At 39.0% G+C, this 16,126-nt stretch overlaps 1 protein-coding gene across 1 annotated transcript in view; it reads right to left on the bottom strand.

Moving 5' to 3' along the window:
- Window positions 1–6,206: 6,206 nt before the first annotated feature.
- Window positions 6,207–16,126, bottom strand: part of SCG3 (secretogranin III) — a 32,219-nt gene continuing 22,299 nt past the window's right edge. The window contains exons 11-14 of the mRNA XM_009643856.2: window positions 13,924–14,007; window positions 13,218–13,346; window positions 10,590–10,670; window positions 6,207–6,325 (exon numbers count right to left, since the gene is read on the bottom strand). Coding sequence (XP_009642151.1) covers window positions 6,207–6,325; window positions 10,590–10,670; window positions 13,218–13,346; window positions 13,924–14,007 — 413 coding nt within the window. The remainder of the gene's footprint in view (window positions 6,326–10,589; window positions 10,671–13,217; window positions 13,347–13,923; window positions 14,008–16,126) is intronic.

Below are 16,126 nucleotides of genomic sequence, written 5' to 3' on the forward strand. Positions count from 1 at the left end.
TACAAAAATACCAATGTGTCTGTTCATAATGAATTCTGCCTGGTTCTAGTCTGGTTTTTGTGAAGAATGGTTTGTCTAGTTACATGAACTATTAGGTGCTCATTTCAGGGCAAATAATGCCCTTTACCATATAGCTCACCCTCCTAAATGAGACCTGTAAGAAATATTTGATCTAGTTCTACAGTCAAGAAAACTACTAAGATTAGTAAGAGCGACACTGGTAAGCCTTCACTGTTCTGAGAAAAGATCCCAGTATTCAAGTCTGCAAGTGGACCCCACCTGCAGCTCAGGAAGGCAGAGCACAGACTGCATTCACTCTGCCATTAAATCAATATATTAGCAAATTCTTGTTAAGCATCCTACAGTTTTTCCTCAAGCATTCAATAAGATACTGTTTCCTATATATCAGCTCATTTATACAGTTGATTGTGCCCTCAAAGCAAAAGCTTTCTGCAATACATTAAGATGGAAACAATATAGAAAGTTACATTAATTTACTAAAACTAGAAATAAAAAGTCAAAGCTAGACAGGAATTGGTATTTCCCTAGAGCTCACAGCAACTCAGACAAGGCAGGCTCATTCAAATAATCTCTAGCTCTGGTGGCACACAAATTAACAAGAACAGGGGAAGCTTAGAGTGAATAAAAGCAAGCATTGATTTTTCTCAAAGAGACCGGTGAAATAGTTTTAGGTCTTGGATCTTTCTTAATTTGGGATTTGTATCCACTCCTTATAGGATAGTAATTTCTATTGTTGTCAGGTAATTTCAGTAGGACATTACCAGAGCTGGAATAAACTCTTTTTCCAAAGGCAACTCTAGCTTCAAGCCCAGTTATATTTCATAATCCTACAGAAAAATTTAACCCTTTTCTACCAAAGGCCTGCTATTGTAATACCCTCACCTATCCAGCACAGGCAGGAACAGGGTGCCTTGCCAGGCAGGTCAGAAGCACAGCTTTCCTTGCCCAGCAAACACACCCTGGCAGCCACACGAGGCAGACCAAGCTCCTGGCAGAGCCGCATTCCACTCCATCATCCCCAAGAGCACTGCTGTGCTCATGGCCTGGAGGCCCTTCAGGACAGGCAACAGAAGATGTGCAACACCATTAACATCTACTGTCCTGATATAGAGCCACACAGAAGCACAAGAGAAGCAGCAGCCACGCCAGCCTGGAGATATGGTCAGGCAGTGACCCACCACCATATGCCCTTCCCCTCAGACGCAGCCAGATTTCAGCCCAGCCCCACAGCTCAGGCCAGCAGCACCCAGTTGACCCAGAGCATCTCTGGAAACCCCGCCACACCAGCACTCAGTATGGCACCCATTGCAAAACCATTAGCATAACCCAGCAGAGACACCCAACCCATCCATTCCACACAAGCATCTTCCCACAGGGAGGATTTCAAAACAGCCATTAGGCACAACAAAGGCTGCCTGCAAGAGGCCCTACCTGGCTGGGCCACCTCACAGCTGGTCTCCACACAGCGCAGACCCTTCACAGCGCCCCAAGGACTCTAAGCAGCACCCTGAGGACATGCCACTTGGCACCAGGCCAGAGGGTCTCAGCTTCTGCTTCTTCCCCTCCACCTTCCTCAGCTCTCCCAGCCCCAGCCACCAAAGCCCACCACCACCCTCCCCTGCCCCTGGGGCAGGTTGCTCTTTATGGCCACAGGGCCTCACAGCGGGCCCTGGGCCTGACGAGCCCCGGCACAGCTGGGCCCTGCGGGGCCCGGGGGCTGGTTCCCCCTCAGCAGGCAGGCAGCATCTGTGGGCAACCCAGCTTTCACCTGAGTGCTGATTAAACGGGATTCGCTGCCCCGGCAGCCTGTTGCAAGGTGGGCAAAAAGTTACGTTTTGTTGTTTCATTAATGCCTGTTCCTGGTTTTCAGGTAGGTAGATGCAGTGTTTCATAATTCCTGGGGCAAATACTGGGACCGAACGCTCTATGTTTATGTATAGGTAAAATATTTTTAGAAATGGCTTTACTGTGCCTCTGCGAGTTTCTCGCACCTCTCCGTTGGCGTGAGGTCCCGTGTCCCAGGCACACGACGTGCATCCGATCTGCTTAGCCCCCGGGACAGGGGGACCTCTAGGGGGCCCTTCCAACCCAAAACATTCTATGATTCTATGATTCTATGATTCTATGATTCTATGATTCTATGATTCTATGATTCTATGATTCTATGATTCTATGATTCTATGATTCTATGATTCTATGATTCTATGATTCTATGATTCTATGATTCTATGACAGCTGAGCAGCTGAGAGAAAGCGGTGCCTGGAAATGGTCCAGCTGTAATGTATTCAGAGTAAGTCAAGATGGAGTTTCTCTACTCTGTAAAAAAGGGTTTCCTAAGACTCTGAAACAACTGATGTTTTAATACCTCAATCCACATTGTCATATTATTACTCAATGATAGTTTTTCCTGGGTATTTTATATATTGTTTATCCTGTATATTTTGCTTCTCACTCTGCCTTTATTCTTCCTACACGTCTAACTTCATTCTTTGTCTATGTATTTATACCAGTCCTACAAGGTGTGGTTTAGGATTGGAATTGGGCAATTTCAGGCAGAAGTGAAGCACACAGCACAGGTAAAATTCCATGTTTTGCAGCAGGTGGGAAACCTGCACGTTTGTGGTTTTGTTTTTACATACTTCTTCAGTCCAAGCTTGAAAATTCAAAACCTGGGCAGGCTTGGACTAGGATCTTTTCAAATGAAGTGCAGGACATACTGATAAGTTTTCGTTTGGGACTCATTTCAGTGTGTCTGGAGGCTGCTAAACCCCCGTAAATCCAGCTAACTCAGCCACCAGGTGCTGTAGTTGCATCTTAACATTCTCAGAGGGGCATCCCCCTTCCTGCAGACATGGCGATGAACTCCTCCTGCTCCGTGCTGCAGGACATCCTCAAAAAGCTGGGCAGTGGATAGAAAAGATGCATTGTCTTTGACACACAAAAGCAGCCTTGTACTACTGTAGCTTGTAGTAAAGTGTTTAATAAAGTACAGTATCAGAAACAATAGTCTAATAGAAAAGCTGAAAAGGTGAGTACCATATATATTGTACTTGTTACATTTTCAGTGATAATTTAGGGAGTGAAGGATTTCTGAAGGATCCAGCAGAGATACAAACAACATAGAAACCGATTTTTGTCAATTTAGAACCAGAGATGTGCAGGTGCTGAAAATCCCTTTCTCACCAGGAAAAAGGAAAGCACTGACAGAATAGGATTCACCAAGTGTGTACTAAACACACTAGCAGCAGGTGTCCAGTGCTAATGTGCTCCAAGCGCTCCCTTCAAAATAAGGACTGATTTGTGGTGCAGGCTGAAATGCACATCACCCAGTTTGATTTTATTTAGTGTTAGTCATAGCCTTTTAGAAACGCAGGGTCATTCATCAGGCTGGCTGTGTTTTTACTGTCTAGTTCTGAAAGGTATGATTTACTGATAGATGTTCCTCTGATGTACCAGCGATGAAACCAGTATTTGAAGCATCCAAATAACAAGTTTAATGGGCTTGGGCAGGATGGGAGGTGAATCTAGTTTGAAGAACGTAGCTGAGATTGCTCATCTACCTGTCAGAGGGCTCGCTCTGTTCTCAGCTAGTCATCAGGTTGGTCTAATTGGTCTGCGTATGCACCTGAGTGACGCACAGCAGCGGGGTAAGTGCAGAACAGGTCCAAGAACATGCATACGCTGAACTAGAACCAGGCCATACACATTGTTTGGCTGGGGTTTTTTTCCCTTCTAAATGATGTCATCTATGCTTTGTTTAAGTTCTAAAATTTGTGAAACTGAGAGGCTAAAAAATATTGTACCAGCCTTTTTGTGGACACAAACTGTTCATAATCACAGGTCGCTAGTTGATGACATCTTTCTGTTCGTACCAGACTCCTGCATAGACTCCCGACAGGCCAAAGTAAGAACCTAGCTTCCAGTGAAAATTAAAAATATTAATATGTTACTCATTATTCTGACAGGAGAAGAAAGTTTGCTTTTTTTTTTTAAAGTAGCCATTGGGGAAGGAAAGTTTGTCTGTTTTAGTTTTTTTAAGCACAGATCCTAGATCACTACCACTTCCCCAAATGTGAAGGTCTATGGTTAGTTACCTTTCTCCTGACCTCTTTCATTAATCCAAAGGTACACTTTTCCAGTGTGATATTCACATAAGCAAGCAACAAGCTGTTGCAGAAAACAACTGAGATCTACAGGGACAAAAAGAAATTCTGTTCTTTGGGAACATTAGCAAACAGTAATAAAAAAGATTAGAGGGCTTAGATGAGAACAAACACACTGATTCAAAATAACAGGAAATCTTTTTTTCTTAATTATTTTCTGCAGTGTTTCTAAGGGACTATTTTTCAAACAGGGAGGTTACGTTGACTATATTTCTGGATACAGTTTTTATCTTACAATAAATACCAGCATTAGTGACGGGTACTGCAATTCGATGATCTGTATCAGGATGTCTATGAGCAGGCCAGTGACGTACTTTTTATACGCTAGAAAGCATTCATTGGCTTATGTATCATCAGTTTTCAAATAGATACACTGTTACACCTCATTGCTATCACATTCATTTAATATCTGTTACCAATAATGTTCCGTTGATAAGTTATGTTTTGCAGGGATTCCAAAGTTTACTTCAGTTGGCTAAGAAGCATTGCTCAAATCTCCTCCTCCTCCTTAATCTCCAGCTGTGCTGAGAAAATAAAAGGGAAACTATCTGCCCATTTAACATTTACAGAATTTTGTGCTGTGCAGGCAGTGCTGTAACTCCGTGTCTCCCTTTACTGGCAGCTGCATCAGCTAACATTTTTTTGACTGCATCTCTCTCAGAAGTATCATGAGTTTTTGAAAAAAATCAGAGCAGGGATAACCTTAATTATCAATGAAGAACCTGTAAGTAAAGAGAACAGGGCTTTCCTGGAGTTCATTTAGACAAATGACTGCTGCAGGGGGTAAGTCTCAGGACTTACATCTCCTGGAACTCAGTTTAAAAGTTACTTTTCTAAAAACTTCTTTGCCTTTGATCTTGCTTCATGAGTCCTTCATACATAAAATTATCCATTCACTTAAATATAGAAGAACTCATAAACCATTCCTCAAAAACTCTGTAGGCTGAGGAAGAAGAATGAGGGTGACGTTTTTGTTTTCCTTTTTCATTCTTCAGGAGGTACCAAATTCTTGGCTAATGACAGCACATGTATGCCCCAAAGTACTTTTCCAAAATAATACTGCATAACACAGATCAGAAGTGAGTAAACACACCACAGCCTTGATATTCCGAGATGCTGAGATATGATAGGTTCTTTAAGTTAAGCCTTTCTGAAAAGCAGGGCCCCCGTTCCTAAAAACATCTCTGGTTGCAAACTCCCCTTCCCGTGCAAAATGACTTGAATTGCTTTCCTTTTTTTTGTTTCTTTAAAGAAAGTAACAGCTATTTACACTTGTTATCAGGCTACTCACATCAGGAATTCAACTAATTATGCATGCACAATCATCAAGTGGTGCACCAAGGAGAATGTTCATACATGCTGAATGAAGCAACAATGGGGACAATACAGCTCTGTTATATGAAAGGCAGTTGTAGTGTCAAAGATTTATCAGTTAGCTAAGGACGCTATAGTCCAAGTTACAGACTACTACATAAGGAATTAAAATGGGTCAAGAGAAAAGAAGGTATAAGGATTTAAAAACAAGATTTCTGGATATAAAATCATAGTAAGATTAAATGAAAACTTTAATAGGTACATTATTTTCAAATATTTTATTTAGAGAACTATGAACTATTTTCTAATAATGCCCTTTACATAGTTGCATCTATAGAAAGCTAGTGGAGTGAGAGCAAAAAGATGTAGCATTAAAAGAACTTTCCGTCAGAAATGATTGGTTTATCTACAAAAGTAAACCAAATACAAACAATAAATCAAGGAGAGCATTACATAAATATTTACCCTGTCAAATAGAGATTCGGTGTCAGAATTTGGCGTTTAGGGTTGATTTGCAAGTGTAGGAAAACACAGTATGCAGTCAGTGTGCAGAGCACTACAGCTCTTCATTTCTGTCTAGAAAGTTGTCAGTACAATGTAAACAGAGCATTTCTAATGATATCCTCAAAATAACAGATCAGAAGTCATTGAGCCAGGAGTGGGGAAAGCTATACTAGTTTTCTACAGGTTTGGCAGCCACTAGCTTTTTACAGGCTGCCATATATGCGTTTAATTACATCAGCCTCTTCCTTGTCCAGGATGCCCTTGTCCACATAAGCATCAGCTTGCTGATCAATGAAATCTCTCAGCTTTGAAAGATCGTAGTCTGAAAAATAAGAATTCATTTGCACAATGAGTCATTGCCATCATACCGCTTCACGTGAGAAATGACGCCATTGTAAAGTTTGTCCAACAAATGCAATTTATCCACCATGAAGGGAATTCACTACAAATGCAACCTGTGAAAACAATTTAAAAAAAAACCCCAAAACACCTGCACAAAGTCTTTTGACATGTCATGGTGCTTTTACTAGTCAAGAGGAATAATAATCTCTTGCTCTTTGTTGCTTGCTGGCAAATGCTAAAGAATATTTTCTGGTCCAGAGATCTGATGTTCTAGTCTGCGTGCAAAAGCTGTTTTTAAAACCCTATTTTTTTTCAGAACTGTCATGGATTCAAAAGAAAGTATTAGATCGACTGTTTCCCATTGAAATGCCCGTAAAATCCCCACTTACTACAAACACCTGTAGTGAAAATTCAAGAAAGCAATTTTCTGAAAATAAATTGAAATCATATAATTATTTACCTTGACAGAGAAAATAATGTTCTGGCATGAAAAATACTGCGTTGAGTGGCCTTTATGAGAGTGTTAGTGTCAAAGTGGTCTTTGGCGATCTTTGTATGTCAATCTCAAAGTGGGCTTTGGCAATCTTTGTATGTCAATCTGCAATACAGTGCTGGAAGACCCTTCCTCCTTTTCCAATAGGCAGTTGCACTTATGCAGCACGATTGACACCATATACATTAAATAGACTTTTCCTATGCTGGAAAACATCACTACTTTCCATGAAAAGAACCTGACTTTCAAATAACATAAAAAGGTAACATATTGCGTAGTGGTAACTCCGGCAATGGATCCCGTGTAGTCACACAGAAACTCAATACAAGTTGCAGTTACATAATTCACTGCATAAAATGTAAAGCTTAATTTGTTAGAATCACAAGTAAGTAGTCTGGAACACATCAATGTCTTAAGGGTGCGTACTAAGCTGAATGAATTAATATCTTTCACAAAAACAGATACACCCTGAATTTTTCAGTATAAATTACTTATTCCACAGAGAGAACCTTCAGAATTTATTAACACTGATTTTGTAATGTACTCCAGTCTATATCACCACGCAGCAGTAAGTGGAAGGACCTTCTTTCAAACTGTACTTTCTTAACGAAACAGACAGTAATGACCTTCCGTCTTTTTATGCTTGAGTGACCAAAATTGGATAGAAAGACATTAAGAAGCAAATTAGTGCTTGCAATCATTTTTATAACAGTATAAGGCAATTTCAAGTGAGTAATACAGAAAATTGATATTCAGAACTCCCCACTCCTGCGGAGTTGTCCTCTCCATATCTGAGTTGATGGGAATTTTCCTATTTGCTGTACTACTGAGGCTGGGATTTCACAGCTGGTCCGTTACCAGCATTACTTAAGAGAATGTAACCAGTTTGTCTCTCCATCCTTTCTGAGTAATAGGGACAAATAGTACCTAGCAATTCAGTAATAAGGTTGTGAGATTTCATTCATGTCGATGGAATGAGAGTCTCCAGTGAAAAATACCATGGAATGGAAATGAATGGAACAACAAATACTAAATTAGTATAATAGACACATTATTCACGTTAAAATTCTTGAGCTTATTTTTCTTCTAGAATAGTATTTACAACTCTAAGAACATTATGTGGAAATGTGAAGGTTTAATTACTAAACATCCTGTATGAGATTACACCATTAAGAGACTATCCAATTCTGGTTAATTTGTATATCTCATGACAATTTAATTTCTTTTTTTTTTCTAAAAATTGATAACTGTTAATTTCTAATACTTATTTACAACCTATTAATTTGGGCAAGCAATTATAAAAATCAGCTTTGGTTTATATTCACCACAACAGCTGCAGCATTACATTGAGCTGTGAAACTGCTACAGTAAATGAAATGAGGTCTTATTTGCATATTCAAATCAAGCCACTTGCCATTGCAATTAATTATAGAATTTACTTTCATTCCTAAATAGCTACTGTTAGTGTTATGAAACTATAAACTACCTAAGCATTTTGTGAAAAATCTGAACATGCTATTTGCATCTATTAGTGAAATGACTCACGGTTATGTTCTCTGGAGATTAAATGCAATAGAACACCCAGCAACCGACGTCTACGGGTGGGAGAGTTGTTAATTTACAGAGGAGAGGAGCTGGTCTTAAAGAGCATCGGTTTCAAAGATCAAGCAAGTCTGGGAGATACTAAGGATAGGCCCACAGAGCCTATATATTGTATATACGCAAACAAACTTGGAACAATAGCCCATCAGGCCAAAATCTAGGCTTTTGGCATGTTTCTCTTTAAATCATCCAGACCACTCATGTTTACTTGCCTCCCTAATGGACAACTGATATTTTTAAACTGGGAAAATGTAAATTAACATTTCCAGAGTCCTTAGTCATTGAATGAATAATCACTTCTACTGAAATTCATGCAAAGTTAAGGATCTACAAACATTTGCCTGAAGAACACCTAAACCTCTTCAAGTATATTCAGTGAGTAAAACAATCCATGAACAGGGGTGGAAAAGACTGGCCATTTTAATACACAAATTACTTCATGAATCACTTTTCCGCTAGCTCCCAGGTGCTAGCTGGAAGTGGAGAAATGATTGATGAGCACATCAGTAACACCTAATCTTGTACTGAAGAAACACAGCACAATGCATTCACAGTGTGATAAGCTTACCCTGACTGCACTTCCTTTAACATCACCCCAGGAGAACTGAATTAGCATTTTACAAAAATAAAAAGTACGGAAAGGCACAATAAAGATAATGTATCAGAAGAGTAAGAAGGCTATTCTAATTTTGTCCTAACTTACACTCACTTTAAGGCCCATTTCCATTTCCAGAGGACAATAAAGATATGTTACTGCAAATGAAAATCCATCTACACAGAAAGCGTACGTCTTAATGCACAGGCAGATAAAACGCTATTGATCTGCAGTCACAGCCATTTTCAGACTGCAGTAGGGCAGAGGAAAGGTTACTGTGAGGAAGAATGAGGTGCTGCCCAGTCAGTATGTGTGATACAGAGGAATAATCACACATGACTGAGATCTAATTACTATAATGAGTACACCAATAAACAGAAACATTTATTAGAATTGGCAGGAAAACTCTTGAGCAAATACGTATGTCTGTTGCTAACTGCCATCGCTGCCATTGTGTGGGAACGATTTTAAGAAGGAAACAATTTTGTAAAAAGTCCTTCCTATTACGGAGTTTCTATATAGGAAAATGAATGTGTTGGGCATGCACTCATCTCTGAAATGCAATTCATATACACTTCAAGTCACAGAGTCGGTGGCTAGATTACCCAGGGCTAATCTCATCTCAGGTCCCTCTCTGCTTGGCTGGTGCAAGAAGGATCCTTCTCCCCAGGCACCCGTCATACCCCAGGGATGGATCCCTTGGCTCAGAACCTTCACTTACAGAGCAGGCGATGGCAGAAGACCCAGCAATGGCAGAGAGAAGGGACAGGAGGCTGTTCTATATAAGATCTTGAGGGCAAACTTGACATGGATAAATAAAGATCTGTGAAAAAATAGGCTAGAAATCCTGCTCCTTCCTCCTCCCTGCCTCCAAGGAAGAGTCAAATGGTGGGGCAGCCGGTGAGCACACCCTGTGCAGCTGCTTCAGTTGGTGCTCCCCTTCTGCACAGCTTTCCGTGAGAGCTACAAGCCATTAGAGTTGATTTGGGCTCTAATCCAATATATTACAGTGCTAGTGACAGAAGTTCGTATCTTAACTATTTATGGCTATGAAACAAAACCCATTGCTATTTGTGATGGCATGCACAGTGCTAGCCAGATGCACTGTGAGCTTTTCTAGACACATCCAGACATTTAAAATACATTTACCTCATGTATAAAATCAGAATTAAAAGATATGTTGAACTAAGAAATGAAACACTACACAAAACTGATGTACTGTTACCTGGTGACATGCAGACCACCATGACTATCTGGACAGCACACGACTAACTCCTAGCTGGTTAGTCACTGTGTGTTTTGTGGCCAACAGCTGTTTGAGCCTGTTCACATGAATTTGCCTTAGTTTACCTTTTCCATTCATTGATTTAATTTTTACGTGACCTGTATTATTTAACTCCAACATCACTAATTATCACTATAATCTAGACAAGCATGGTTTCACATTACTATTATTTAACTTATACCATAATGCTGTTACACAATACAATTTAAATTACATGCTTCGTAATATACATGGTGCCCAGCCCAATGTCAAGGCTTTTTACTTCATACCTTCTTTGTTACCTTGTTTGTTGTGTTTTTTTAGCCATTCTATGTTCTTCCTGATTGCTTCCAAATATGCCTCAGCTTTCCCTAGAGGAAAGGATGAGAGAAATCAGGCACTTACATCAATGACTGCTGCAGCTTGCTTAACTGAGTGAAGTTGGTCACAGTGAAGGCAGATTAAAACTATTCTTAGTTTCTGTTTGAAAGCTGAGTCCTGTCAACTTTAGTCAGGCAAAATTCCCACAGATGGCTAGCAGGTTTTTTCTGTGCAAGATTAGTCATCCACAAACTTAGAATCATGGTGGTTTTTTGATCTGTATACATAACTTCTGGTGTTATCCGCAGATACTGCGTATGTGGATAAAAGGCAACCTGTAGCTTTTTGAACACAATAATTATTCAGCAAAGATGAAGCTGTTAAGACAGCAAGGAACAACTTAAGACAGAGCTTTGAGTATCTCATATACAAAGTGTCAGAAAAATCCTCCATTCAGTAGTACTAACAGCATACGGCAAATCTAAGATTGGGATATTTTGGAAAGACAAGCTGAAATACATCTACTTACATTTACTGAGAAAAAGGATGTATTAAAATTACCGTGATAACTCCTTGTTTTAGCTGAAATGTTGAAGTGATGGCTATTTTTGGACCAGAAAGCACTCAAGACAGAATTAGTTCAAGGATTACCTAATAAGGCCCCTAAGGAAATATTCCAGCTAATGGATTTTGAATTCTTAACTTGGCTGGAGTATTATTGATGTAATGTTCTTACATTTGTCAGGGAAAAAAACCCTAGTGTGATTAGCATGTAGAAGGCTACTACTGCCAACTATGCATGTCTGGTCCCATTAGTGAGTGGATACAGTATTAGATATTCTGTAATTTTTGAGTTGGGAGTGCAGAGTTAGCTTTATAATAAATTACTCCATGAAAGAGCAAAGGACGTTGCATGATGAGACAAAGAACTAAATACTGATCCAATTTAAAATTCTAAAAAGCTATTGGGCTGAACATTTTTTTGAAGGTAAAGGAAAATAACCTGAACCAAACTGAATGGATAGATCTTCAATAGACAAGCAAAATATGTTATTTATCACTTCCCACGGGTATTGAGACAATTTTTCTTTACTGTGGAATTAGACAACCATCTTGAGCTATTTTCCTCTTCTATGCTCAAATAATCACTGCTGGAAAAAATGCCACCTTCTACCTGTGAGTGGCTAATAGCTTATATGCCTGCACTGCCCTAGGGCTGAACCTGGTGACCAATGAACTACACTCCACTGCAGCCTTGATTACTGCAATTCATTACCAAGCATTTTGCAGTGAAAACACATGCATCCAAAAAAGTACAAGCATAAAACAGCATCAGTGCAAAATAGATTATAAGCAATTTTTTTAAACCAACTGACTACAAAACATAGATACTTATGCTGAATCCTTAGCAATAAGAACTAACTGAAAGGTTTCTGCCCCAACAAACATCCTCCTTCGAAGTTCAGGATTCATTACCTGACAAATCTCTATACATCACTTCCTAAGAAAGTCCACCAAGTCTAGTCAATAAATTGCTTGATGGAGAAGGAGTGGTTTGTGTGCAGGAGGGAGAACTTACTCTGGAGATGCAGCTAGGCTATGGAACTCACTTTATAAGACGTGGCTGAGCCTGAAGCACTATGCTGTAACTGTCACTTGCCGGACTAATTTCTCCAACTTTCCTACCCCTCAGTAAGTTCATCCACACACACACCTAGGATGAACCCACTCTTGTCGCACAAGTTTACACACCAACCACTTCTACTTCTATGATTTAATTCTAGTACAAGCTGAGAGAGACAAAAAGTTGCATTTAAATATTTGAGAGCTGTGCTGGACACCACAGAAATGCACGTTTATACAAGATCACCTAAAAGTAGAGCAGTGCTTGCCTTTGGTCTTTGGGACACATGCTCTGAAGTGTAGTGTAAGGAGGCACACTGTCCTCTGCAGATTTGTTTTGAGATACAGCAGCTGATTTGCACCCTGTGGACAGAGTGACCTGAGCTAGTACAGTCTAATGTAGCATGGCACGTGGCACTATGGGCCCTTCTGAGGCAACTAGGGTAATTAGCGCCAAGTTTGCTTATTGAGACACTAACTTACTGCAATAGGTTTTCCAAGTTATGTAAAACAGGTTAATTGCTGATGACCCTTAACCTCGAGCAGTGAGTAATGCAAATTGCAGAACTTTTCAGTACCTTTCAGTACCAGCTTGTCCTGACACAAATTAGAGAAACCAATGGGCTCACTCAGAATACTGAATATCCTGATGATCTGATTTCACTGAAAAGCCACAGATGCAAAGAAGCAAAATCTCTCTGCACTACTATGTCAAAATGCATTTCATATTGCTCTCAAAAGGGGCTATGAATTCTGTGAAAGATTATGGCCTTACTCAGCAAGGGATATAGTTTCATATATTTAAAAGTAAGCAAATAAATACACTTCTGAATCAAGCTGTTGTGTGCTGATTCAAAGTAACCAGAAACTGAGGATATTTATGCCAACACAATGGAAAATCAATACCAAAGATAGGAAAAAACTCCAATCAATTGGAGCCTACATAGGTAGCAAAAGCAACGGCTCTTTTGTACCTCTAGGCTCTTCACTGTTCCCTGCTGCATTTTGTTCTTCATTTTTTGTAGAATCCTTTGAGATTTCATATTCCTTTTCCATTTTAGCTGCTTCTTCCTTCGTACTGTCTGCTTCTTCACTACTCTTGTCTAAAGATATAAGAGCAATTTTGTATCAAATGTACCAAAAGCACAGTATGATCTTTAGGAAGTAAAATATTTTGACTGATGATTGAGGAAGAACCTCATTGGAATCTGCCTCAGAGTGGTTTCTAAAGGTCATCTCTACGCCAGGCCTCTGGAAACACGAATGACTGCTTCTGCTCTTACAAACAGTAGCTGAATACAGTTGACTAAAATTCAATAATATGTAGTTCATAAAGGCACATTCCTTTGTGCAGAGAAAAATTATAGGAAATTTGCATTCACTAGATCCAAAGTTGACAAAGGATGATTTTTTTTTTTATTATTTAAGTCTTAAAAAGCATACAGCTTGCTTTTGTATATGTGTAATGTCCGGACTCCACTGAAGAAAAGGACAGTGAATATATTTCTCAAACATCAGACAATTAAGTAAAAATTCCTCTCGTGTGTTTAGACAACCAAGCTGTGGCTTGAGGGACTGTATCTTTAACTAGTAGTCTGGCTTCTAAAGCAACTAGCATGCTTTTAACTGAATAGCTTAAAAAATGTGTTATTCCAGGAGAGAAAATGGTAGAATAAATACCTGCTGGTAGCTTTGTTCTGGTTCTAGTGGAAGGGTCCTCAAGCTTCTTCTTTGTCTGCTCAGCTATCATGGTATCTAAGTTTTCTACAAATCAAGGCAAAACAAAACAAAGCCCAGTTATTTTTCAACAGATATGACACAGAATCTATACTACATCCTCCACAACACCAGTTTGAATGGTAAGTAGAGATCTAAAAGAACAGTCTTCATCCTTGCCTCTGAAGAATTAATGCAGAGCCAACACTAAAAGAACAAACAAATAGCTATATGGAACTTTGGTCAATCTTATTCAAAAACCTGAATTACTAAATCCTGACAATAGGTGTACCAAACAGAGCCAATATTCATAAAGACAGTAAATGTGTGCATATATGTTCTTTGTCACATAAGTCACAAAATATGGATAACTATTTTTAGCAATTTATTCTGATAAAAGCAATGAAAGGACTTCACTAACTTTACAAAGTATACACGACTATGAAATATGTGCTTCATCCTGGTGGGAAAATATTATCCCAAACTGCTTATCTGTCTGGATTTTATATGGTTTCATTGGAAAAGAAGTCTAATAAAAGGTTCTAAATTATATGTAGATGAAGTAAATATATAAATTGAACTGATTAAAACAAACGTTTTTTAAAGTTGCTGAGGTCAAGCATTTACCTGAAAACCCAGTAGACAGCTGTGGCCATGTATAGAATCATAGAATGTTTTGGGTTGGAAGGGACCCCTAGAGGTCATCTAGTCCAACCCCCCTGCAGTAAGCAGGGACACCGCTAACTACATCAGGTTGCTCAGAGCCCAGTATACAGCTCTAGAAGTCTAGAAAATGTTTTTCTATGCAAATTTCAGGGCTGAACTAACCTAATTTAAAAGTAAAAGCACCTTTTCATCAAGATGGATGTTTCAGATATAAACATTGTACGCTTATGTGGGAAAACCCCCAATACTTAACAGATATTCACAAATACAGACCATCATACAATCTGCCGTATTTCCTCAGTCATATTATGGACATGGTGTAGAATTTGCTTTCCCTTTATGAGCTTTTTTTAAAGGTTCAGTTAAGCACGGATCCAAAATGTACTAGTTGTCAGCTAGTTGGTGGGGTGTTTTTGAGAGACTTTGTTTTGAATTGTCAATATTCCCTTTATATAAACAGCTAAAATATTCAGTATGAAATGTGGTAACTGTGGCAGAATAGATACTATAGAGATAGTAAATATTTTAGATCACATCTTCTGCGTAAGGCCAACATTTTATCCATCAGCCAGGAGCATCTTTTTCCATCAGAAAGATACTCAGCACTGAAATCTAAAGATTAGTTTTTTAGCAAGCACATTTCTCTTCATGGCAGATCACCATAAGCAGTTCTGCCTGCCATCTGATGAGAAATCACATAATCCTGCCTGCCTGAGTCCTCTATATTTTGTTATTTACATAACATTAAAATGTAAGCAGTTTTCGCTGGCACCCTGCCTGATTGCACCCTGTCAATCCTATATCGCACTAGGGATTTTTTGTGAAAACTATTTTCATTTGGTACGTATCCTTTTAATGTGATTTCTGACCTTGCCATATGCCCTAAACTAAACAGGACTGGGCTGGGTTACAAGCTGGATCAGACATACTGATGAAGAAAACATAAAGCTAGAATTACAGTGGTGGTATTGATGTGACTGTGAGGTCTAATCGCTTGATCCAAAGCTTATTGAAAGGACTGTAAACATTCCTTTCAGCTGAGCTTAAGATACTATTTGTTATCCTGAATCAGTACCACACTAGTATTCCAACAGGAATATAAGGATTTCTCTGTTGCAAGAGGCACAGTTTTTAGGATAAGATTATACAGCTAAGAACTTAAAAACCCTTTGTAAATTCAAGTGAATAGATTATTCTTCACAAATTCATGCAAATGCAAAAATAATTGATTTTAGATCTTAATCTAGCAAAATCTATTAAATTAGGTTTAATTTTAAGTGTAAACATAGTATTTTAAAATAAATAGAAGTATTTAGACGTTGAAAATACCACACATATGTAAGCGCATTGGTTCGTAAGTGCCTTTCATGTTCTGTCTTAAAAGTGTCTGCATTCGGGCACTGCTGCAGTAAGCTTGTATTAACAGAAAACAAAAAGACTCCACCATAAAACAGATTTATAACCCGCTTAGACATCTTTAGATTTAAATGTCTGCATACTG

The sequence above is a fragment of the Egretta garzetta genome, unplaced genomic scaffold, assembly GCF_000687185.1.
Source record: "Egretta garzetta isolate BGI_Z169 unplaced genomic scaffold, ASM68718v1 scaffold287, whole genome shotgun sequence".
In the NCBI taxonomy this organism is placed as follows: domain Eukaryota; kingdom Metazoa; phylum Chordata; class Aves; order Pelecaniformes; family Ardeidae; genus Egretta; species Egretta garzetta.